The 24,593-nt window shown below is 48.0% G+C and overlaps 1 protein-coding gene across 1 annotated transcript in view; it reads left to right on the plus strand.

The window, feature by feature from the left end:
• Positions 1-24,593, plus strand: part of CACNA1G (calcium voltage-gated channel subunit alpha1 G) — a 103,162-nt gene that overhangs the window by 61,239 nt on the left and 17,330 nt on the right. The window contains exons 21-31 of the mRNA XM_082492405.1: positions 4,285-4,411; positions 7,828-7,953; positions 8,566-8,655; positions 9,216-9,408; positions 11,897-11,947; positions 18,108-18,259; positions 20,678-20,787; positions 21,806-21,939; positions 23,129-23,199; positions 23,477-23,555; positions 23,635-23,756. Coding sequence (XP_082348531.1) covers positions 4,285-4,411; positions 7,828-7,953; positions 8,566-8,655; positions 9,216-9,408; positions 11,897-11,947; positions 18,108-18,259; positions 20,678-20,787; positions 21,806-21,939; positions 23,129-23,199; positions 23,477-23,555; positions 23,635-23,756 — 1,255 coding nt within the window. The remainder of the gene's footprint in view (positions 1-4,284; positions 4,412-7,827; positions 7,954-8,565; positions 8,656-9,215; positions 9,409-11,896; positions 11,948-18,107; positions 18,260-20,677; positions 20,788-21,805; positions 21,940-23,128; positions 23,200-23,476; positions 23,556-23,634; positions 23,757-24,593) is intronic.

Raw genomic sequence — 24,593 nt, forward strand, 5'->3', positions numbered from 1 at the left:
CTCTCCGCAGCACACAAAACCATGCGTGCTTGTGCCTTTCGCACAGGCATTTAAAAAAAACCCCTGGCCTGTGTGCCAATCATGAGCTTTTGATTGCATGATTGATTATCTGCCTCAAATTGAATCCATGAGGATTCGAGCCCAGCTTTATGACCAGAATTCCAAAAATATATTCACAAAGGAGTGACATTTAAAGATGTTTCCATGACCCTCTGATGTTTCAGCCAGTAGAGGGATTGCTTATACAATAACATTCCTTCCTAATGCGTTCAACCTGCTGTTGTTGGGATCAAGTGTTGTAGCTGAAGATACAAGAGAAATCAAAATTGAAAATGTATTCAGAATTAATGTGGATGGACTTCAGCGCTGTTTTACTCTCTACAGAGCCTGGGCTTTGACTTCCAAAGCAGATGGATAAATTATTCACTTTTCATACCATTGCAGTATGAAATAGTCATTTCATAGATTCTCTCCTATCTATCATATTATCACCTTTGCTAATTTTTTTTTTTAATCTCTGGAGGAAGGTCTTCATTAATGTTGATCTGCTACTTCATCTGAGTGCTACTTCTTCTTCTGAGAGCTGTGATCAGACTAGCAGCCTCAGCCTTAGTAAAGGTGACCCAGCTGGGGTGAGGCTGGCAGTGTGTTTGGAGTGTCTCTCAACATGGGGTTTAACAGCACGGGGAACGCCGAGGCCAGAAGAACCAGGAGGAACTGGAGGGATTAACATTTCTTCACGCTGAAAAAAAAAAACCAAAAAGTCTCATTTCGGTTTCCCCATTTGTATTACGTCTAATGCAGACCGGAATTGTCCAGAGTGCAGCCTCAACGGGTCTACAGCTCTGGCACGCCCGGAGGGCTCAGAACCCGCCGCATCCTTCAGCAGTAAATTACAGGAGTGGTGGGTCAGATAATATGAGTTTGCAAGCCTGATATCAGCAGGACCTTGGGCGATATTGATGAGGTGCGGGGATGCTGTATCTTGACATATTGGAGCTGACATTAATAATCTGGAAATGCTGAGGATTTCATTGGCACTTCTCAGGGAGTTATCAGACTCTCAGGAGAGCAGCAGGAGTCTTTGCACAGACTTGCCTCGACGCTGGATCAGGCCCTTAGTTTGAGGCAGCTCCAAGGTCTGAAGGTTTTCATTAGTAAGAACTATTATTTTTCAGAATCTTTTCAAAGTCTGCTCTCCCTGTAGGGCTGGAAACAGCACTGGCATGGAGCTAAACTGGTGGCAGCTTTTACCCTCATGCATTCTCATTTGAGGAATTCCCTGGTTGATCAAAACTCTGAAAGCAGCCAAATGCTGCAGTTTCTCAGCCCTTTTTTTTCTCAACACATGACTTTGCGAAGTCAGACGAGTAACCTCCTATTTTCTCTCTCTGCTGGATACCAAATAGTATCTCACAAGGGAAATCACTTTATTATTTCTAGAATAGGCTTTCTTAATAAGTGTTGGAGAAAATTATCTGCTTAAGACTCTGGAGACTAAATGTCTTCCTTGTTCCCCAAAATTTAAGGATGCTCCAGTAGTTTAGACCACAGGCCTTCAATTTAGAAGACCTGACTTCAGTTCCATCCTGTGTGACAGCGGGCAGAATACCTAAATCAGTGCCTAAAGCATCAAAGTACCTAATTTCCATCAAAATCATTGGAAATTAGGTGCCTGCATACCTCTAAGAACATGGCGTGCTGTCCTCCCGTGCCTCAGTTTCCCACCTGTAGTTTGTCATCTGCGGTATTTCACCCAGGACAGCGTGAGGGTAATAGGTGAGGGATGGTGAGGTCTTTAGACCATCTGAGGATCCAGAAGAGCAATTCAGCCTTAGCCTGTCCAGCCCAATTCTTGCTTTGTGCACTCGGATGGAGCGGGAGGAGCCCTCGCCCTGCGGAGGCTGCCCGTTAGGCTGGATTAACCAGCTCGCTGAGTTGGGCACACTAACCTGCCGGCCAGCCGCCTCTGCTAGCTGGCCTTGGCTCGGCTCTCGGCGTCGGAGCAGGTACAATGTGACAGCAGCAGTGTAGCTGCCCCAGTGGGGACCTCAGCCTGGGCTAATGCACGCGGGCAGTTTTGGCAGCCCACACCGACCGGTCTCCACACTGCACCGGGTCCACGCTGTCCCCTGGGGCACCTCAGCCTTGAGCAGCCTTCTGCCCCCTGAGCCATCTCACCCCCCAGCTCATCCCCTAAAATAACCCAGATCTGAGCATCGGGAAGGCCGAGGTGTCTGAAATAGGGAGGCACAGCAGGTTCCTGGAGGAGACACCCGGCGTGAGGAATAGCAGCATCTACCTTTTGTGTTTCGCTGGTAAAGGAGCGGATAAATATACCACCATCTGTTTCTTTTTCAAAATGATAATTGATGAGTTACCCCTGACATTTCGAGTAAATATTTAACCAGAAAAAAAGGGAAATAGTTTCTAGCTTTTCAGGATACTGTTTAAAGCCAACAGTTTTTGAAAGAGCCACTGCACTGAGCTCCGCAGTTTGCTAAACCTGTGGGCTCTGGGGCAGGAGAGGCTGGGGCAGGCTTGGCTGGGGTCGCAGCTATGGCCACGCGTGTTGGCCGTGTGGATGTGTCCATGGGGACCTCTGCTGGGAGCACCGTGCCCGGGAGGGGGAGAGAGAGGATCTTGGATCCTCTCCAGGCAACAAGACTCCAACTGTGCTTCAGGTGGTGCAGTCAGACTTGGGGCAAAACGGGAGAGGTGGGGAGAGGACTCCCGTGGCAAGAGAGAGATGCAGGCAGAAACAAGAAGGTGGGCAAGTTTGTGGCACTTTTGAGTGCCAAATGTTCAAAGGAGTCACCGGCCGGTACCCAGAAGCACACAGGCGCTTCCCTCCCTCTGCCTTACGCCGCAGACAGCTCTTTCTGCCTTGGGGAAGCACAGTTTCTGTGGCATCAGTACCAATTGATTTACAGCACTGGTGAAATGCTTAATTCCAGTTGGCATCAAAAGGAGGGGGGCATGCAACCTTTTCAGATGCCTTTCTCAGTCCCTCAGCTCTCCGCCTTCAGGTCTGTGAGCCTGGACACCTTGTTCATCTTGCCCAGCACGGTGAAATGGCTTCTCTAAATCACACAAGCCGTGTCCTTTCCTTGAGAGTATAGTACAGTTTCTCCTTTTTTTTTTTTTTTTACCTGCTTCAGTCATGATGTCCATGTTATTCTTCCCCAACCTTCCCATATGATCTAATCCTCTGTTATGAATTTCTCTGTGGTACCAGACAGAGAGGAGCTACAGAAATAAGGTTAGATGCCTGTGGTCCTGCTGGTGAAGTTTCACCTGGAGGACACGGCTGGTTCAGTAGCTGAGATTGTACGGTGGGTATAAAGCAGAGGCTGTGATGGTACTGAGGGGTGGCTCAGGTCTCTGTAGGCAGCAGCACTGTAAGGACTACGTACAGATTTTTTTTATGCTGAGGGTGTTGAAACCCTGGCCCAGGTTGCCCAGGAGAGGTGGTAGACATCCCATCCCTGGAAACATTCCAGGTTAGGCTGGACGGGGCTCTGAGCAACCTGATTGAGTTGAAGATGTCCCTGCTCGTTGCAGGGGGGTTGGACTAGATGACCTTTAAAGGTCCCTTCCAGCCCAAACCATTCTGTGATTCTGTAATTACTACAGATGTGCAGGCAGCTGTGTAAGAGTGGCTGCTCCGTTTCCCAGACTGAGATGGAGAAATCAAGTGCCTTGCCTAAATCCGTGCTGGAACGGACACTGGGAGGCCCTCTCTTTGCTGTCCTGGACAGGCTGTAGGCCTAAAGGTGTGTGTGGATGGCCCAAACCAGGAGGCTGGATCCCAGGGAAGATGTGATCAAGGCTGGAAACCTAGAGAGCTCTTCGGACTGAATGACAGGAAAAGGGAAGTGCCAGGGCTTGAATACGTTATAGTGATAGTGGTAACTAGAAGATGCTGATCAGCAAATGGATCAAGAATAGGTAGTGGGTTAGACGAAACTGTCATTCCAAGTTTGAAAAATACAGGACCTTCCTTTTCTTGGTCCTTCTCCAGTGACTTTCTGGCTCCTCATATGTGGTCTTCTCCTCTTCTTTTATGCAAAGCTGTATATTTAGGCAGAGACCCCTTTCCCTCAAACACCTCCATAATCTCACAGATCGGTCTTCCAGAACTGCTTCTTCCATCGTGATTTTTGAGATATTTGTCATTCTAAAACATTCCCTAATGCTGTTTTCTCCACATCTATCTCGATAGGAGGCAGAACTGGGCAAGAACAGGACTAATACAGCTCTTGTACTTACTTGCCCCCACAGAGTCATTAGTCGAGCCCAAGGACTGAAGCTGGTGGTGGAGACTCTCATGTCATCCCTGAAGCCCATTGGGAACATCGTGGTCATCTGCTGTGCCTTTTTCATAATCTTTGGGATCCTGGGAGTTCAGGTGAGTCCCCTGTAAGCCTCAGCACCTAACCCAAAAGCGTAACGAGCCCCAGATGGCCCCACGTCTGGGTATCTGTACCAATGGGCACACTATAAGCCTTTCTTAAACTGAACCAATGGGCTGTTTGGCCTTCTTGGGCAACATTTCTTGCTTCTAGCGAGGAGGAACCAGATTTCCCATTATTGGTCAGCCATTAAAACCTCATTAATAGTTACAACCTAACAACAGTGGCCCAGCAACTCTCATCCCTAGCCATAGCTGAAGGAGCAATGGTTAGAGCCAGTTTGTGGGGAGATTTTTGCCTCTCTGTGGTTCCATTGAGGTCATTTGCTGAGTTCTAGGAACGTGTGTCGGTTTTGACTCCGTAACTTTGCCATAGTTAACAGCCTGGAATGGCTGAGACTCAAGGGTTACATGGCTCTCGGTGCCCACCCCAGCAGCCCAGCGTGGCCTTTCTAGTGCTCTCAAGATACATTTATTCCCGACTTCCATGTCTTGGCTACGTGTCACTTGACATGCTGAACTCTCTTGAAGCTTCCCTGTTGCATGCAGTGATACAAAAGCCAACACGATGACCCCCTCAAAGGCACAGAATGGGCTTTCTTCATCCTTTCCCCACCACAAGGACTTCTGCTCTGCCCACAGCAGGATGTGAATCAAGTTATTTCTCCACTTTCTTCCTCCAGCGCAGAAGGGTCAGGCCTGAGGCATGATGTGTATCACTAGAGAAACTCTGCTCAGGGAAACTCTGAAATCCCATTCCTGTTCCATCTGGGAGATAACGTGGGGACATCTCCCCTCCACCTTTCTTCTAGGTATAAACCAACAGGGAAATAGAAACTCTCAAAGCTGAAATTGTTGGTTTGTAAACTCCAGGGAGACCTTGACCTGGAGATTCATTCAGATTCTGACAGTTTGTATAACTGAAAGCTTGCAGAAATAGAGATTTCCGAGTCTGCTTCCTGCCAGCTCTGCTGGCAATATCCTCAGTCCCAGGAGTGCAGGAACCCGGGGGAGAAGTGGCAGAGTTTCCAATGCAATTGGTTTCTCATTACCTGAGAAGAAGAGATTGTTTCATATAAATATTCTGACATAACACTTATTTCTTTCTGAAGTTTATCTGATCTGTCACAGCCAGCTTTGGAAAGCAGCTCTGTTTGGCTTTGTTTTGAAAAGGTGTCTTATATAATATTTTATACTAATATGCTGTATAAATAATAAATACAGCATTGAAAATAAACAGAGAGGAAAATCATGCCATCCATAACCATCTCAGCAGCTAGATTGGCTTAGCATTGCAGTACAACAGCACCCATCCATTATACTAAGCAGATTCATAAAACTAAGCATATCCCGTAAAACAATATAAAACTCAGACATGGGAAAATTTATGCCGAACAACAAAACTTGCAGTACGCTCTTTGAATTTCCTCCCTGCTAATTGCAATTACTTTCCCTAGTGACTTGCAGTCTTACGTTAAATTGTCATGACTGTCGATGTGCTTAAGTGGTAGATACAAGCAAGACTGATCCTGTATTCAGGATGCAAAATTCTCAGTTAATATTTATGTCTAATTAGGTGTAAGATGAGGACCATAGCTATTTTCTATAAAAAGATGATCTCTCAAAGTTACAGTTGGTTTTCCCGTGTAAATATAAACTGAGGATCAAACTAGAGGTTTTTAATGCTATTAAAATCCAGACTGCTTCTAGCGAGGAGGAAGCTATTTTCTATAAAAAGATGATCTCTCAAAGTTACAGTTGGTTTTCCCATGTAAATATAAACTGAGGATCAAACTAGAGGGTTTTGATGCTATTAAAATTCAGACGTCCAGGTTTCTAACAGCGTTTCTCTTAGCGAGCCTGGTTTTATTGTAGAGCTTGTCCACAGGAGAATAGTCATTAATAAGACACAAGAAACAGATTGCTAAAACAAGTACGGTAGGAATCACTGGGTCTTCCACTTCTGGAAGTGCTGAAATCTGAAGCACTGACAGGGATCAGCATTTTTTCAAATTGGGCTTTGTATTTCCAAACCCCGTTAGTAGCTGTGTTACTGCTCCCATCTGAGTGGCATTACAGTCCAGCTCCTGCAGAAGATATATTTATAGACAATATATTAAAAGCAGTTGTTTACCTTCCTGCTTAATTAAAACTTTTCTCTGTGAAGGCTGTATCTCCCCCGTCTGCCTTACCCGTGGATACTGTTTCTCCATGGAAAGATCAGGGAATACTTCTCTTCTTGCATCCAGAAGTTTTACGACTGCGTTGAGTGGTGGTTAATTTTGCATGCCTAGAAAACATCCTTCTGCAGTTGATTTTGGAAGGAAACCCATGGAGTAATGCGTGGGTTTATCTTGCTCGCTATTATTTCTACTGATATTTGTCTAGAACAACAGATCAAAACCCATCAGCATCTTTTCTCTGTAATGCTCAGGTGGTGTTTTAAGGAGCCTGGAGAGCAGGTTGCCATTTTCCCCCAAAACAGTAAAGTCAATAGCTTCTGTCAGCAAATAAAACCAGATTTGTTGGATGTCTCCGGGGCTCTGATACCATCCATCCCGCTAGCATCAATCACCCTGTCTGAAGCAGTAATCATCCCCTGCCACAATCTGTTCTGTGCCCGAGAAGCACCAGGTCTAGAATGAAGCACGTAGAGGCTCAGGTTCCTCGTGCGGGTGTAAATCAGGAGCTGACTCCCCAGGAGCTGCGCCTCTCCTGGCTTACACCAAAGGAAACAACCTCAGGATCGGGTACCCAGCACCCGTCGGGCGTGACTCCTTCAGGGACTGCGGAGCCTAATGACGGCTGGAGAGCAGCGTTGCGGGTCAGAGGCCGGGGCTGGACGGCCAGCAGCCTTGTTCCATCCAGAGCCCAACGTCACTCGCCGCAGCTCAGCTCCTCTCTGACGTGTCCCCTCGTGGCCTGAAAGAGCAGAGCTTAGTCCGTTCCCATGCCTCCTCGGTGCCGCCTTTCCTCTGCTGACAGAGGGTCCCCGTTACATTTAATTTGGCGGCGGCTCTTGAAACCAGCATCGTTAGCTGGGCTGGAGTCGCCGGGGTCGTTCCACGTGCGGTGAGAAGCCATTAGCTGCTCTGGGCTATTAGCCAGGGCCACACTTGAGCTGGCGACCCAGAAGCAAAGGCCTTTAGGCCAGTCTCGGATCGCTGAACCAGGCAACCTAATGCACAAGGTGGGTGTCCTAAATGATGTGAAATCAGGCGTTCGCTCGTTAGGTGCATATTATACAGGCTGCTCGCACTTAATAACCAGCACGAACGAGGCCATTTCCCTGAACTTCGCCGGTCGGCGTGGGCTGTGCGGAAGGCCCCGGGAGAAATGCCCATCATCTGCAGAGAACGCAGAGTTTACACACCAAACCCTTACCTCTCCTCTCTTCTTTGCGTGTTTTGCAGCTTTTCAAAGGCAAGTTTTTTGTCTGCCAGGGAGAGGACACCAGAAACATCACAAATAAATCGGATTGTACGGAAGCAAGCTACAAATGGGTCCGGCACAAGTATAATTTTGATAATCTCGGCCAGGTATTAATAGAATGGTAATCTGCTTCTTTGCTCCTTTCCTTCCTTGACTTAAAACCTGTGCATTATTGTCCCACGGGATTTTCTTACAGGGCACTACCAGTCGCAGTAAATATTCAGTTCACATACACAGCATTCTGTCTCTGTAAATCCCAAAGGTAGTGTTTCCAAGCAGGCATACGCTTCTTTTCGGAACAGAACAAGCACATGTGGCTTCGTGGAGTACTTAATTGCTTCACTGCTACATAACAAACCAAATATATCTTGCAGAAGGGCTTGTCTAATAGAGCCGGACACTTTCAACCACCTCTGCAGCACAGCCTTATTTTAGAAGCACGGTAAGGACTAATTAGTCGGGAGCAGCAGAGGCCTGGAGGGTGGAAATGAAGCTGCTTTTGTCTTCAGCTTTGTGGTTTCCGAATTAGCGCTCATTGCTGAACCGGGCACTGACATTGATAGGTTTTTGCTGCCAGGAGAAACCTCGGGCATCAAAGTGTCCCATTATCCGACAGGTAATGATAATCCCCAGACAGGAAAGGGCAAAGAAGAGTAAAATGTTACAGGTAAAAAAGCTTTAGTGCAACTATGCCTAACTTTTTCCCCGTGTATTTCTAGGCCCTGATGTCTCTCTTTGTTCTGGCCTCCAAGGACGGGTGGGTGGATATCATGTACGACGGCTTAGATGCTGTGGGAGTTGACCAGCAGGTACGTGCTCTAGCAGAGCTGTAAGAAATGAGTTGTCAAAGGTGACGCATTTTGCCTCTTGTTGTGCAAAGTACTGTTGGTTTCCACGCTCAAATGGGGTTACGGGGTTGGGGTCGAGGCAGCCGTTTAACCCGAGTCCTGGGGCGTGATGAGGAGTCAAGTGAGAAGTCTGGATTTGGCCCCAGCCTTTTCCCTACAGACTGGCGTAACTAGCGTTAGGAGAGCTGCACCTGCCGAAGGATGGTTTGACTTTTTAAGCAGTTTGGATATTTCAGGAGAAAAGAAGCGCTTGGTGTAGGTACAGGCTTTCAGTGAGGAACTTACAATAGCTGCAGGGGATGCTACTGTCCTGCTGCTGGCAGAGCAGAGGTGGTTCTTCTGCCCTCAACGTGCTTTGTGTTTTGGGAGCATTCAGGTAATGTGTCTCAGAGGGCTCTAATTTTCAGGAAGAGCAGAGCACACAGAGCTGCCTCGAAGGTTTGTGGATGTGGCAGATGCATCGGTTTGCTCCCTTTGGTTTTTTGAGGTTCAGCTGACATTTGCTGCCTTCCACTTTGCAGCCAGTCATGAACTACAACCCGTGGATGCTCCTCTACTTCATCTCCTTCCTGCTGATCGTGGCCTTCTTTGTCCTCAACATGTTCGTGGGGGTGGTGGTGGAGAATTTCCACAAGTGTCGGCAGCACCAGGAGGAGGAAGAAGCCAAGAGGCGGGAGGAGAAGAGGCTTCGCCGGCTGGAGAAAAAGAGAAGGAGTAAGGAGAAACAGATGGCTGGTCGGTAGTCTTTCCACATCTTTCTGAGTCCTGCTTGACCTTCCACACCATCCCCTCCTCCCTCCCCTCCCCTCCCTGCCTCGCGTCTGGTGATCATTCTTCTCCCCAAAGCATGTCCAGCTATAAAATTTGCATGAAGGAAATAGTGTTGTTTTAGGCTGAGCAAGGAGCCATGGAGGCCTTTTTAACGGCTGCATGATTTGCAATGACCTTTCCGTTGGAGGTTATTTAAATTAAAATATAACAGCAATCAGACCTGGAGCTTCTTGGATAGCAGAGCTCAGTGTTACACAAATAGTGACAACTGCAAAGATCAGCAGTGCCGAACGGCACCATAAATCTTCTGAGTCATGAGCACTGTTGCTGATAACTGGATTCACTATTTGGTTTATTACAGCCTTGTAATGCCACAGTGATGTTACCTGTCCCATTTATCAAGCAGGTTTATTTATTGGCACAGTAGCACCACTGCTATTCAAGAGTGTAATAAAATAATGGAGCCATCTCGTTCTAGTGATGCTTAAAAACTCCTTAGAGAAACATATCAATGCATTTGCTTGAGAAATACAGATTAGAAAAAAAAAAAAAAAGAAGAAGCAGTTGAGGAGAGTAACTAACTAGACAAAATAGCACTGATGCAAATCGAACCAAACTCCAAACTGGATGCGCAAGCTTGCAGCCCTGCCTAGAAGCGCCCTTACAGGTGGAAGGAGGCTAGACCTCTGCTCTGTCAAAAGTCTCCAACCTGATGTTTGTCCCTTCGTCCTTCATTTGTTTTAATTTGGTTGAAGAAGTAAGAAATAAGTCAGCCAGAGGCCACAGGTCAGAGGTACTCTTCTCGCATGCTCTCTCTTCTGACTGAACCTTCTCCGTTGCCCTCCGTGTCCATGGCCTCGCTCTTCCTCTCTCTCCCTGGTCAGTCCGCCTGCTGCTCTCTCCGTGTCCCCTTTCACATCTCTGCTCTATCTTTGACAGACTTCAGTACTGTTTAAGAGGCTGTCTGATCAGGCGCTTGTTCCGAAAGCTGGTAATGTTAAGTCTGTTTTATTTTTTTTAATAGTCTAAGAGGCGCTTAATAGCTGTGACAGGCTTAATCATGCAACCACATACCACAACGGTGTCTCAGCCTCTCTCAGTTCAACACTTACCCAGCACTTTCGTTTGGTCACGTCTTTAAGTCCCATGAGCTTCACGGGTTTTGTAACCAATAGGATGTATCACACCAGCCTCTGGACATCAAACTTTGGTTTATGCCGAGAGCCTGGCTTCCTCGATGGTCAGTGGAAAGACGGAGGCTTCCCTCAAGAGCAGTGGAGGACACGTTAAACTGTTCTCAGTTAAGTGGGATACAGATGGATTTTTTTTTTTTTATTGTTTTTCACATCAAGGAAATGCCTAGAAAGCTCTTTCATTCAGTCCAAGTTCCCAAACACAGTTTCAGGCTGATGAGTTAGAAAATGTTTTTAAAGGCTGGATAGAAAGATCCCTATTTAAAGTTGCAGTTTTGGAAAGCAGGCATTTTTGTAGAAGAAAAATAGATGTTTAGTTGTTATTAATGACCTTATTTATAATGCTAGAGGAACGAGATGAAGAAAAGACGTAAGTCTGGGCAATTTCCCAGCGGGAAGGAATCACAAACCATCCTTGGAGATGTAGTTATTCACTCAGTCCTATGAAATGCCTAATTAAAGAGGCAATAAACAGCTATTTTACTGAGGATCAAATATTGCTGAGTATTCAATCGCCATAAAAACCTTTCAAGAGCAAAGTATGAAGCCTTCCAAAATGCTTCAGAACAGTTTTCCCAATTCGCGTTCAGTGAAACGTTGGTTTTAATTGACCATGTCCAGCTTTGCCCTCAGAGGCAACAGATGTCATCGCTCAGCTTCATTCTGCAGGGTGGGAACTTGCAGATGATACCAAGACCGGAGCTTTGATTATACCAGCAACTGCATGAGGGTTCCTTTCAGCTGGGCTTCCTGAGTGGCCCCAGATGCCCAAACCAACCTATGGATGTCAGACGTAGACACCCAACTGGTTGCACAGTCATTTTTGATCGTAGACTCTTCAAATGCATCTGCCCAATCGGACATCTGAAAACCAGGAAAGCATGTGAGATCCCAGCTCGGTGAGATGTAGGCAGACGTAAGGCGCGCTGGCCCGGCAGGGTATGTACAAAGTCCGTCCTTCAGAAGTGTCTTCTCCTTCATCATCGTCAAGCCAGGGGGCTCTCGGGGGTCTCTTGGGCTTTCACCTGTGTGTGGGGGAGAAGCCCAAGAGCCCTTCCTTTTTCACAATGAGCCCATGTACCTGAGCCCACCCTCCACGAGGCACGAGGAGAGGATCCCACAAGAAAACATTCCCAGCAGAGGCAACAGAGAGCCCGGGAGCCGTAGGGACCTCTGAAGGGGAAGGGAAGTCTTGCCGTGTGTCCTGCCGGGTGATTAATGCCGTTTCGTTCTTTTAGATCTAATGCTGGATGATGTATTAATGGAGAGCTCAGCCAGTGCAGTGCAAGGTACTGGGAAGTCGGCACGTCTCGTCCCACTTGAATGGCAGTGCTGTGTCACTAACGGCTGGCCACCGCGGCTGTGAGGCATCCCACTAAACCGTGTGTGTGGTGCAAAGCTCGTTTGCTTACTTCATGGCACACGCATATCATTCTGAGCCGCAGGTCTGCAGACCCGGCTCAGGACTGACACTTGCAAACCCTTAATTTACCCCTTAATCATGTTACGTTTTTCAGTATTTTTTTTTTTTTCTGGTTTTCATTAAGACACTGTCAGACTTTTCATGGCTTTTTTTTTTTTTTCCTTTTTTTTTGGTTTGTTTTTGGTTTTTCTTAGAGAATAATGACTGGGCTGTGAAATGGGTCCTTTATTGTTCACCCTAGCTTTCCAACCACCAGCTTAGGAGTCTCTGAGTAATTTGCAGGAGTGTCTCTGGAAGACAGGCAGTCTCACTCGGGGAGGTTATTTCATTATTTTTCGGGCCCTTGCTCATTGCTCCGCAAACACTGGGCTTCAGGGAGGCACGGTCAAAATTCAGTATAGTGCAGAGCCTCAGTGCTGTAATGGAAAGATCAACCCCACACCAGCCTTCGGCGCGGACACGGGGTTTAGCTGTTGTGCTGCCAAACTGGTACGTTCTTCATATTGATTGAGAGTTGCTCAATCCACGAGGCATCTCGTAAATGAGAAGAACCAAAGGTGCCGCCTCAAAGCCTTTCCAGGTCCTGGAGGGGACGGACCAGCCGGGGGTTTGACCTGGCCACCCCGACCAGGGCTCGCTCACGTCTCCCCGTCCCGTCCCCCCTCGCCGGGCCCGTGCTCAGGGCTGCGGATCTGTCCCTTGCTCTTTTTATTTTTAGAACAAGCTTTGATCTGGCGAGCATTTTGTTTAATTCATAACTTAAGAATATTAGCTTGAATAATTAAAGAGGCGCCAACATAGAAACAAATATAGCTGCAATTTTCGACAAAAATAATATGCCAGGAAAACGGTGCCATTAAAACTCTCACCTGTGAACAAGCTCCCACTGCTCGAGATGGGAGCGGGGCTCCATCCATCTCGCGTATTGCAGGGAGGTTTGATTAAATAAAAATTGCAAGGCGAGGGCTATCGGCTTTCCCTGCAGAGGATAACTCAGGCAGACCGAGGTTCCTTCCTTATATCTCTAAGGCCCTGTCGGAAGTTACCGCAACATGCTTTAATGAATCCTGACTCTCCTTCCCATTGCCCTTCCTGGTATTTTTATTTCTTTGCCTTCATTCTTGCTTGTCTTGGTAGGCCTCCGGTCCTCTCCTGCGAAACGGGGGCAGCACGAGGCGGGTGTTTTCATGGGGTTTGGGGGGGTCTGTTTATTTTTTTCTTCTTTTTATGTGGTTGTGACTCCTCTCCTGGTCCTACAGAGCTATATCAAGGCTGTCTTATTTTATTTTATTTTAAAGGCATCGAACTCATTCCAAACCCCTCCGTTATCCCGCGCAGGCTCAGAAAGACTCTTAGAGTTTGCCTTTAAAAAGTGTGCAATTGTCAGGTCTGTGCTTTGTGTTTCCTTTTGTTGTCTTTTCTTTGGATCCAGTGGTAGTGAATGTGCCACGCTGCTCTTCAGGCACCAGCGTGAGGGAAAAGAAAGATTTTTATTTCTGAACCTGACTGTGGGGGACAGGAGGGACTCAGTCCCAGGAGCTGTAGATGAACCTCCTGTGGTTCAGTGAGAAATCCGGAGTTGTGACCCCAAAACCTCCACACATCTCTGCACTAACAGGGCTTCTTTTCTCTTTCTGTGAAGATAAGATGGAGTATTGTGTGTGTGTGCTGCTGCCTGGTGCTTAGTGAGATGTTATAATTTTATTTTTTCCTTTTTTTTTTTTCAAGTCTTCATTCTATCACAACTGGAATCTTCTCAGTGGAAATAATTTATCATTTTCCATTTTGCTTTTTTTTTTTTTTAAGTAAATCCATTCAGTACAATAAAAGCCAAGTAAAACACTGTGTTTAAATAAAAAAAAAGTTCCTTCAGTGCAAACTACTTTTTAACCTAATAATATTCTTGATACAGTTTGTAAATCCAGCTGCGTCACAGGCTCATTGCTCACTGGTTTGCCGCTGTCCTGCAGATATACTCAGATCTGCAAAGTAGTTAATTCCCTTATTATAGGAGAAGGAAGAAGCTGGAGGAGACGGTAATGGAATTGTCCCACTCTCGTGAATTCCAATTTCCCGTGCCCACGCACCTCCGGCTCGAAAGCCACCTCGGGGAAAGTGGCAATTTCTCTCTTGACAGGGCTATATTCGGAGGCAGCCGCTATTCGGAGATATTTCAGAGGCACGTGCCCAGCCCAATTCTCCCCCCAAAAATGCAGTTAATGGGAAGAGAGTGGCCCCGGCCCCAGCTCCCGCAGTGCCGACAGAGACCGGCCGAGCCCTGGGACCGGCCGGGAGCTGCCAGGGCACCTCCCGGCAAAACCAGGGCTACCTCCAGCGCCGCTTTGCTGGTCACCGCTGCCATTCCACGGGTCACGTCCTAGAGCTGTCCGGCGGGGGTTTGATGCCCCAGACCCGGGCCGTGATCGCCCAAGCCAAAGGGCAGCTGGCCTGGGAGGTGTCAGAGTGGGATTAGGAATGGGAAATGTTTATCCTGCAACGGCAACGGTCAGTGCCTTTCCAAATATAGGGCATGCAGTGCTAGGACGAGGGGGAATGGCCTTAAACTGGAAGAGAGCAGGTTCAGATTGAACATTAGGAAGAAGTTTTTCACCGTGAGGGTGGTAAGGCACTGGAGCAGGTTGCCCAGAGAGGTTTTTGAGGCCCCATCCCTGGAGGTGTTCAAGGCCAGGCTGGACGTGGCCTTGGGCAACCTGGTCTAGTGGGAGGTGTCCCTGCCTATGGCAGGGGGGTTGGAACTCGATGATCTTCAAGGTCCTTTCCAACCTAAACTATTCCATGATTCTATGAAATGGGCGGGATACCCATGTAGAAGGTGTGCCCTGTTTGGGGCAGGGTACCCATCTTGGGTACCCCAGAACGCAGGCTGGGGCTGCCGTGCTCGGCCTCCCAGCCCTTGTCAAGGGGACCAGTTGTAACCCCGCGGGGTGATGCCAAGAGGGAGTACAGAATGTCTGCTTGGAAAACAACTTGAGTTGAGAGCCTGCAAGAAAGACAAATTAAAACTGAGTGCCCCCGTGCCGGACAGCCACCCCCCTTGCCAGCGCGGTGCCCTTAGACCAGGACGAGCGGGCAGGTGGGACTCTGGCGAGCCAGCTCTCAACCAGCTGCAAGTTCTCCTTCCCACCAGGGTTAGGAAGAGATTGCTCAGGATTCGCTGTCCGGGCTGATTTTCTCCAGTGTAATGATATCTAAATTTGAGCCGCTGCTCCCTCTCCCCGAGTCCTGCCCTCCCACCACGGTGAAGCAGCTTGATTTACACCCTGGTCACCAGCCCGGTGCCTCGCGGTGGGCTTTTGCTGTATTTCCCCATCTTCGCGCATTCTCATTCTGCCAATTCTTCTTTTGTTCGTTCGCTCTCCTCCTCTTTTCTTTAACGCCATGTGTGCCGGGAAGCCAAGTTAACCTTTCCAGTAATAACCGAGACTAACCCAGAGCTCTTGTTGTTCTTGACACAGTGTATTGTAACAGTACAGTAATGTGGTGTTGTGTTAGTTGTGAAGTTCACCACCTGGAGTTTAACAGATGTCTGTATTTCCCAAGATGTTGGTATTGTTTAGATCTTTACTGCAATAATTAGAAACGATACTGTGTGACAGGGGGCACGGGCTTTGCGCCTGGATAATTATACACGAGCGACACCCAACTTCTCTGCGGAACTGCGCGGGTCGGGTTAAATAAATGGTAGTTATACAAGAGCAAGAAAATGTTGTTTTTCTGCTCAGAAAGTCCCCTGCCCACCTGACACAGTAGTCCGTAGCCCTCGGCCAGCATGCTGCCTTGCGTGTGGTTCGTCTCACGGTAATACCCGTATTGCACTAATTTGCACGGCCGGCATGCGGGGACAGGCGCGGCGAGCGGTGGCACGATCCATAAACAGGGTTGACAAATCCCCTCTTGACGACATTAACGGGGGAGGACGAAAGCGTTTACTAACGGTAATTTTCTATGGCTGCAAAGCGCGTCTGCCAGAGCAGCCCCCAGAGAGGTTTGGCTGTGGAAATCTGGGGGCACGTGCTGGGAAAGGTGGAAAAGGGGGTTTGGGAGAGGGGGGATGCGAGGGGGGAGAAGCCTTTGCGGATATATATGACCAATTAGCAGCCCTGCTTATAAGGCCGTGCGCCGGCTAATGCAGGTGCCGGAGCCCCGCGCAGGAGACGCTTCACAGCCTCTCTCTAAATCCTCTCTCTCTTCTAACGGCGTCGGTGCTATTCTGTAGGATTTGGAATTACCTGTCAGTCAAAGCTAAGAAAAAATTTGAATTCCAGTGTAATTATTCATAAGTAAATCCACCGCAAGAAAAGGCAGAAACATTGACATTTTTCTTTTTGGATGTGAATTATACATAAATGTGGAAGAAGTAAGTGATCCAATTACGACGGTGTTTCTTTCTGAGATGATAAGTTGGTTCATAAAAATAGGTCCTATTCCTAACCTAATTGTATTCAAACATTTTAGTTAATTTGCTACTCATAATTTAGCATAATGCGATCGAGATATCTTGACTTTATGGAGATTTATGCAGATTCTGAGATATCTGACAAAGTCTTAGGAGTGAGTCAGCAGCTCCCAGTCTGCTTTTTTTGTAAGCACTCAATAGATTCGGCATGAAAATTAATTTTATAGACCTTTTCATCGATATCATGCTTTAGCACTCAGGTACAGATCACCTGAAGCACACTGCAGATCAGAACGTGAATATTAACACTGCCTTTCTTTTGATGACACTGAAGCAGAATTTTGGGCGTTCCAAAACCCTACAGAATAAAACCGCTGAGTGATTTGTCTCTCTGGTCCCTGGGCTGTAGGGGAAAGTTCTGTCTCTATGGAAAAAAAACAAAACTCTGATTTTTCAGGATCCTGTTGCGAAGCGGGAGCGCAGGAAACCATTAAATCTATGGGTTTGATTGCAATGTCATTGGCTATTGACAAAGTGAATTCTATTTCCAGGCAAAATTTAATCTTCTAAAATTAGTCTTCCCTGAGGGCAACCCAAACCTGTGCTTTGTGGCTTCCTTCTGCCCAACTTTTTGCTTGGAGTAATGTATCAAATGGTACATTTGCTCAGCAGCACTAAATATCAAGCCATGTAATTCTTACAGCTCAATAATTTTCATAACCAGTTGATCATCTAATTATGAGAGTAATATTATACTCTGACATATTCAAGACAGTCCTTTCCACTTCAATCTGCATTATAATGCCTCCTTGAAAATTGTACTGAATTATATACTCAGCCTTGGCATTTCCTCATTAGAGATTAGGTGAGTAAATGAGTTTATCTCTAGGAACATTTGGGGTCTAAAGAGCATGTGTCATCCCTGAGGCAGCTGAACACGGGAATGAGTTGAACGGTGAAATCTGTACTTTGATAATCTCGTCCAAATGGAGGATCATTATTTTCTAATCGCTGAGGCTGACTGATCAGTTTTCCTTAGTATTTTTATAGACCGTTTTTCAGGGCTCTGACAGCCAAAGTGTTGAATTTTGTTCTCCCTACAGTTTATTGCAAAGAACATAATACGTCTGAATTACTTCTCTTTGAAAGACCACCTCTAACTCAATGGCATGTATTTTTAAGCCATTGTTATTAAAATCTGTCCCCAACATCTGACTGTTAATTGGGTTTTTAGATACTTTGGGGACTTTTAAGATCAGCAGAAACAGAAATCGTTGTTTTAATTTAAATTTACTTTAAATTTCCCTACAGGGAAAACATGCTTTAGCAGCGCCATAGTCCCAGCTCACCTCATCCCTGATGCCATAAGGCTGAGTATAGCGCATGTCCCACTGAAGGTGTTTGACGGATGTAAGATGACGGGCGCCCTGCTGTGTATTAAAAATGGTAACATGCCAGCACGAAAAAAGGAAATAAGAAAGACAGCATGTTGCTGTAATCGGTCTAGAATTTATCATCTTTGGAGTTGGAAAGTGAGGGTGCGTTGCCTTCAGAAAGCCGCTGAGAAATGATTTGACGTGCCTCTCCCCTCTCCTCCTCCCCGCTGCAGAAGCACAGTGTAAGCCCTACTATTCGGATTACTCCCGCTTCCGCCTCCTGATCCACCAGATGTGCACCAGCCACTACCTGGATTTGTTCATCACTGGAGTGATCGGCCTCAACGTGATCACCATGGCCATGGAGCACTACCAGCAGCCGAAGGTACGGGGACGGAGAGGGGGATAAGCACGGGGGCACATGCTCGGCCACGGGGGGATGTGCCGATGGGCAGAGTTAAGGCCAGTTTTGCTGTTAGACCTCGCGGCCCCCGTTCACCGTGCCCGACCAGGCCCTTTGCCCCATCTCAGCCTACCCAGCCTTCATCTGGCTTCCAGCTCAGCCCGTGGCTTTCGGTACCTGGATCCCGTTGCACCTCTCCCTTCTAGTTAAGTGCAAACAAAGCGCTTTGCAAACGAGGATGAGAGCGTGGGTTTTTGGTTTGCTAGGTGAGATCGTCATCTTCCATTTGACTTAGGATTTCCACCGAAAAAAAATGGAGAAAAAGGAAAAAAGACTAGTAGAATTGGTGAAATGTTTCTCTTTGCAGAGTTTCTCCTAAATCCCCAATATCCCGTAGGGCCCAGTTTTCACAGGCACTGGATTCTGTGCTGGTCCTTAAAATACATTTTCATATATTAGTATGCCAAGTTCCTGGGTCTTTGTCATATTCTGAAAATAAAAACAGCCTGTCCTGGGATGTCAAGTCTCTTGTGCGTAAGAATGAAATGGAAATAGCTGCCTTTGCCATATAACTTGTACTTATTTTTATTAGCCGCTTTCAGTGAATAAATATAACGCACAATAGGAGGAAATATTCTTTAAGGCTAGACAGGACTTGAATGCTTAATGTAAAAAAACCCAAACAACTAAGACGTGCAAGCAAGGGGAAAAATATCCTCCAGCCTATCATAAAGAAGCCAAAAAGTGAAAGGGCACAAGCCCAATTTATTTTTTTCTGTTCGGGTCACCTTTAAATACCCTGGAAGGCTCATTGCATGATTCAGTCATTTGGTGATGAAAAAGGTTGTTGGCTAAGGAGCCTGTATTGGAATCGCTCTAGGGCGTGCGTCTTACCGCAGTCGTTTTGCAGCTACATTTTCTCTTGTATTATAAAAATGTTGGGCAGGCTTCTGTTTTTAATTTTCTTTCGGAAAATAACATTTTGTCTCTAAGCCTCTGGAATGCAGCGTCTGGGTAATAACTCCAAGCTTGGGCCGTGCTGGGATGACAGCACCGTTAGAGCCGTGCACGTGCTTGAGAGTCCTGCTGAATCAGGGCCCCGAAACCTCTCTGCGCTGGGTGACCGGTGGCTGAGATCCTGCAGATATTTCGAAGGCTAAACGTGCCAGAGAGCTTTATATCCCAACTAACCGTTGCTCGGCATGTTGGTGCTGGAAGGGGTTGGTGGTGGGATACCCCGGGATGCCCCGTGGATGAGATCCCAGCCGGAGATGCTGTGGGTGCCCGGCGAGAGGAGGGGCTGCCGTGCGCATAGAGGTGGTTCGAGCAAAGGGCTACTGGGCAAAATGTGCGTTTGCCGAATAAATATTCTCATTTGCTGGCAGGGCCCAGGTCCCCTGCAGTATGACAGGGAGGCTCGTTCAGAGCCACGGCTTCCTTTGGTGGCTGGGCTTGTGCTCCTTGGGCAGGTGAGGTGGTTTTTGTCCATGGATGCTTGAAGCTAAACTGTCGCATGAAGGCAGAGTGGCTTAAATCCCCTCCGCTGTGATTTCTCCCGCTTGAGGCTCAGTAAGTCTTGGGTTTGGTCTGAGAGCACTCCGTTGCCATCTCCCACGTTCCCTAACAGTGCCCTGGACACAGATATTATCATCTCCTTTGCCGGCAGCCAGAAATTCAATGCACGTTACCTAAGGGGCCGTGCAGGATGCTGCTACCACAGTGCTCCTTCAGGAGCAGGGCTTTTGGGATGAGATCACCTCTGACGTGGCTTAATGCCTGACCGCGCAGGAGTTGTCCCAGCCGGGAGGCACCTGTGACAGTGGCAAGGGAAGGGTGGGCAGAGGAAAACCCGCGACACTGGCTCCTGCTGGCACGCCGTCCCTCTGTCCTGCTCCTTGCCAAAAGCTCAAGGTGAGGAGTAAACGACAGGCTGCCACAAAGAAGCCATTTGGCCAGCGCTTCCGCCGTCCCGGCCAGCCCGCGGCTCTTGCAGCAGTGCACAAATGAGCAAGTGGGATGAAGTCCAGCTTTCTGCCGAGGGCACGAGGGCTTTTGCGCCGCTGCCACCTGCAAACGCCGCAGCTCCCGCGGCTGACCCAGGCAGTCCCAGCCGGGGCCGTGTCACTGCCGGGGGGGTTGAGATGTGCCTTGGGTTTGGGTCGGCCCCTCCTGTGGGTCACATCAGCTGGGTCGGGGCCGGGCAGAAATGCAGCCTGTGCGCTCCCTGACGTACGGGGACTCGTTCCTGGGACATTTGTCATCGGGGAGAGCCCACGGTTGGAGCCTTTTATCTGTGGTTAGGAAATGAGTGACCGGTGAACGGAGAGGAGGGCAGGTTTGGAGGAGCACAGCCCCTCGGCAGAGCTAGCATCTAACCCAGGTCCTGTGTCCACATCCCAGGTTCTTGATGAAGCCCTCAAGATTTGCAATTACATCTTCACCGTTATCTTTGTCCTGGAGTCCGTTTTCAAGCTTATCGCCTTCGGGTTTCGTCGCTTCTTCCAAGACAGGTAACAAAAGCTCCAGATTTCTGGAGACAGGTGCCCAAATTCGGTGGCCTGGACCCCGATGCTCTTCCCGGTGATGTCAGTCTGAGACGTGTGAACGCTTTTCGGTGTGACTGGTTGAAACTAGGGTAGGTGGACCGTTGGGATGTGAGTTGGAGAAAGGGTCGTGCACGCCAGGGAGTGTGAGTGCACCGCTTTGGCCCTCGGGGGTGGACAAAATAGGAGCGAGTCTCACACCGAGCGGCTGGTTCTTCTCTCACACCAGTTGCGTGTCCATATAATCAAGAGGACCTGGTGAAGTGACAAAATTTATGCCAAGAGAGAGAATCTGGTCCTGAGTGGAAATGAAAGAGGAAAGGGACTTCTTTTTATGCAGATGCTGAGCAGCAGATGAAATCGCTTATTTTTCTAGATTTTCGCTGTCTTACCTCACACATACAGATGTTATGTCCTTGGTGAATGTTTCTCCACCCATTTCTGCCTCTTTCAATGTTGATACCAAGAGCTCTGGCACTGAGCAGGACGTGACACGAGCCCTTCAGCAGCTGGGGGATGGTTCCACACACCTTCTCCCCACATTTCAGGTGTCGGTGCTGGGATTACGCCTCTGACCTGGCACGAATCCTTGGGGTCTTTCCTCGGCCCAGCGTGATTTTTGTGGTGAGGACTGGACAGGGGGTCCGGTTCTTTCTGAGGTCCATGACTGCCGTGTCTAGAAGTGGCCGGACAGATACTGCAGCGTCTCCCCTGAGGTCTGCAGCCTCCGGGTAGAAAACTGCCCAGCTTTTGTTTCTCTTTCCCCTCAGTCGAGAATATCTTTGGAATTGGCTGGTTTTCTAACGCGATGCATTAGTTATAATGATTTCATAACATAACTGCTTTTGTATAATACCCTCAGAAAAATGCTGCAGATTCATTTAAGTGCTAGAACCGTTGAAATGACTGGAATTCGCGTGAAACAAGCTACCTCCCTTTGCCAGCTTCTTAGTAGATGTTAAACTTCATTTTGTGTTGTCTCCAGATGGAACCAATTAGATCTGGCAATCGTGCTGCTGTCTATCATGGGCATCACTTTGGAAGAGATTGAGGTGAACGCTTCGCTACCAATTAACCCCACTATTATCCGAATCATGAGGGTTCTCAGGATTGCTCGAGGTGAGATGAATAAAGCAGAATTGGCTTGCGTTCGAGGTGCAGGGTCCCCTCCGGGAGAGAGTTAAGCGTTGGGAAACGGTTCTGGGGCACATCCCCATCACGATGTGCATAGTTCTGGCATCAACAGGCTGTAAACAAATAAAAGAACAATGGGGGAAAATACTTGCGAGGAGCCAAAAAGCTGAGCCAGCTGACCGTGTGTTTCTATCTTAAGAGGACGAAGGCCGAGAGCTTAGAAATAAAGGAGAAACGGTTGTGGCTGTGACTCCCGGAGACATACCTGGGAAAAATATGCCAGTCAAATCAAAGTCGTCTCTGTCGGGGATTAGAGAACACAAGCTCGAGTACCTTGGCTTTAAAAGACAAGCATCTAATAAATTTAATTTCCCGTGGGACTTTACATCTCACCACTCGGTGACAAAGCGTGCCTCGTCACTCTGCATCCATCTGTCCCCTCAGACTCCTAACGGCACACACCGAGGTGGGAAGCCAGCGTCTTCAGGGCCTGGGTTTTCAGAACAGGGAGGTCTCAGGGCCACACGATGGAGACGTAAAATGTGAGCGCTCAGGCCCTTAATAAAGTACTTCCAGGCCCTCCTGAAGGGCAGTGTTGTGCTCTGAGGCATAATTGCTCTGATTGCAGCCCTCATCTAAGCAAAGAAGGAACTGGAGGAGAAATGAAATGCTGCTGTGTCTCAAGGGGGGGAAAAAAGGCGTTTTTCCTGCGCATTGGATCCCTTTCAGAATTAAAAATACATGCGGTTTCCAATTGGAAATGCAGCCTTCTGGAAGAGATGTGTAAATCAGCTCCTCAGTGAATCACGTATGAAAGCGGGTAGCCTATGGAAGTGGGAAAGTAGCCCCGGGGCTGGGAAAGTAACTGCTCACGGTAATCAGAGGAAGAAGGAGATGGGTCCAACAAAGATAAAGTGGGGAAAGGAAAAGCCAGGCAGAACGACGACGCTTTCTCCAAGTCTCAGGATAGGTGATGCTGCTATTCATGGGATTTTAATAGTATCCAAGCAACCAGGAGCGATGTAAAAAGGCCAGAGAATAAAGCGGCTAATGGAGAACCCTTGACATGATTTCGCATTTCTCTTCCTATAATCGGTGGCTCCTGGGAGAGGGACTGAGTTTGTGGCTCCGTGCTAATGCTGCCGTTACCATATTACGAACGTGTTTTCCGCAGTGTTGAAGTTGCTGAAGATGGCTGTAGGGATGAGAGCCCTGTTGGACACCGTGATGCAAGCGCTGCCGCAGGTAACCCACTGCCATATCAAACCAGATCTCCTCTGGCCCAGAGCTAATTTCCTATTGCAGAGGAATGCTAATCATTTTATCTTTACTGTCATTAGAGAATCACATTTCCCTTCCGAAGCACAGTCTGAGATACAGTTCTCACATTGAGGTCATTTTTCCCCTGAAGCAATTTTAAGTTTTGGATTAAAGAATACAGCAAGAAACAGGTCTGGAACAAAAAAATCAATGAATGTTCTTTTTCTGTGTTTTTTTCCCCCATTTCTTTTTCTCTTTCCAGGTGGGGAATCTGGGTCTTCTCTTCATGTTGTTGTTTTTCATATTTGCAGCTCTTGGAGTGGAGCTGTTTGGAGACCTTGGTGAGTCTTCCCGTGCCGGTGGAGGGGGTGGGAGCGGTGTGCGAGCGGGGGGGTCTCACGGCCGTGCTTGGTCCCGCAGAGTGCGACGACACGCACCCCTGCGAGGGGCTGGGACGGCACGCCACCTTCAGAAACTTTGGGATGGCCTTTCTGACTCTCTTCCGAGTATCCACAGGAGACAACTGGAATGGGATAATGAAGGTAGGAGACCCATGGAAAAAAAATTGCATATAATTGCTGAATTAGAAGCTGTCCACTCCGCTCCAGCCTGGTAACGACGCGCGGCCAGGACACTCAGGTCCTGCAGTGAGCTGCTTCTTCATTCGTGCGCTGGGCAGAGTCTCTACCGTTTCTGTTCCCTCCTGCCAGCAATGCGGTGCCTATGGCTGCAGGCTCCTGGCATACTCCATAGGTTCCCTTTTTTCCCCTCGGAGAGCAACTTAGAAAGAAGGGTTAAAACTAAAGGGACTCATCTCTCAAGTAGCACAAGTTCAGCTCAGTGACGTGCATTGGTATTATTTTTTCCTTAAGTCTCCAGTTACCGTTACTATTGTCGTTGATATTACTTTGTTGTGTTTGGGTTTTTTTTTCCTGGGAAAACCCGGGTTTCCGAAAGAGAGTCTCTCTTAGGGGACAGCCGTACAGGCATGCTATTGCGAAGAAATCTGGCCTATGAATACACAGGGCGCTAGCTAGTCTGAAGAAATCACTTCTCTGTGCCTTTGTAGCCCATGGTGAGCGTAAGGTGGCCAAACTCTTAATGACAGGGTGTGAACTTGAGGAAAGACAGTCTGCAAGCCCAGCTGCTGTGGGACAGCTGGTGGTTGTAGCTGCACACTGCTTTGCCCTGGCTCTGTCTGCCACTCGGGTGTATTTGGTCTCTAACCTGGTCAAGCAGCCTTTCTTCAGGAGCAGCAGGGTGTTGATGTCTGTTGTCACACACCCCGTGACAGCAGGGTGATTTCCTCTGAGCTTGCTTGTGGTGACTAGCACAGAAACGTAAGGTCTTACTGGCAAGTATTTTGCCATTCTAGACAT

This window comes from Vanellus vanellus (genome assembly GCF_965231255.1).
Source record: "Vanellus vanellus genome assembly, chromosome: 17".
In the NCBI taxonomy this organism is placed as follows: Eukaryota; Metazoa; Chordata; class Aves; order Charadriiformes; family Charadriidae; genus Vanellus; species Vanellus vanellus.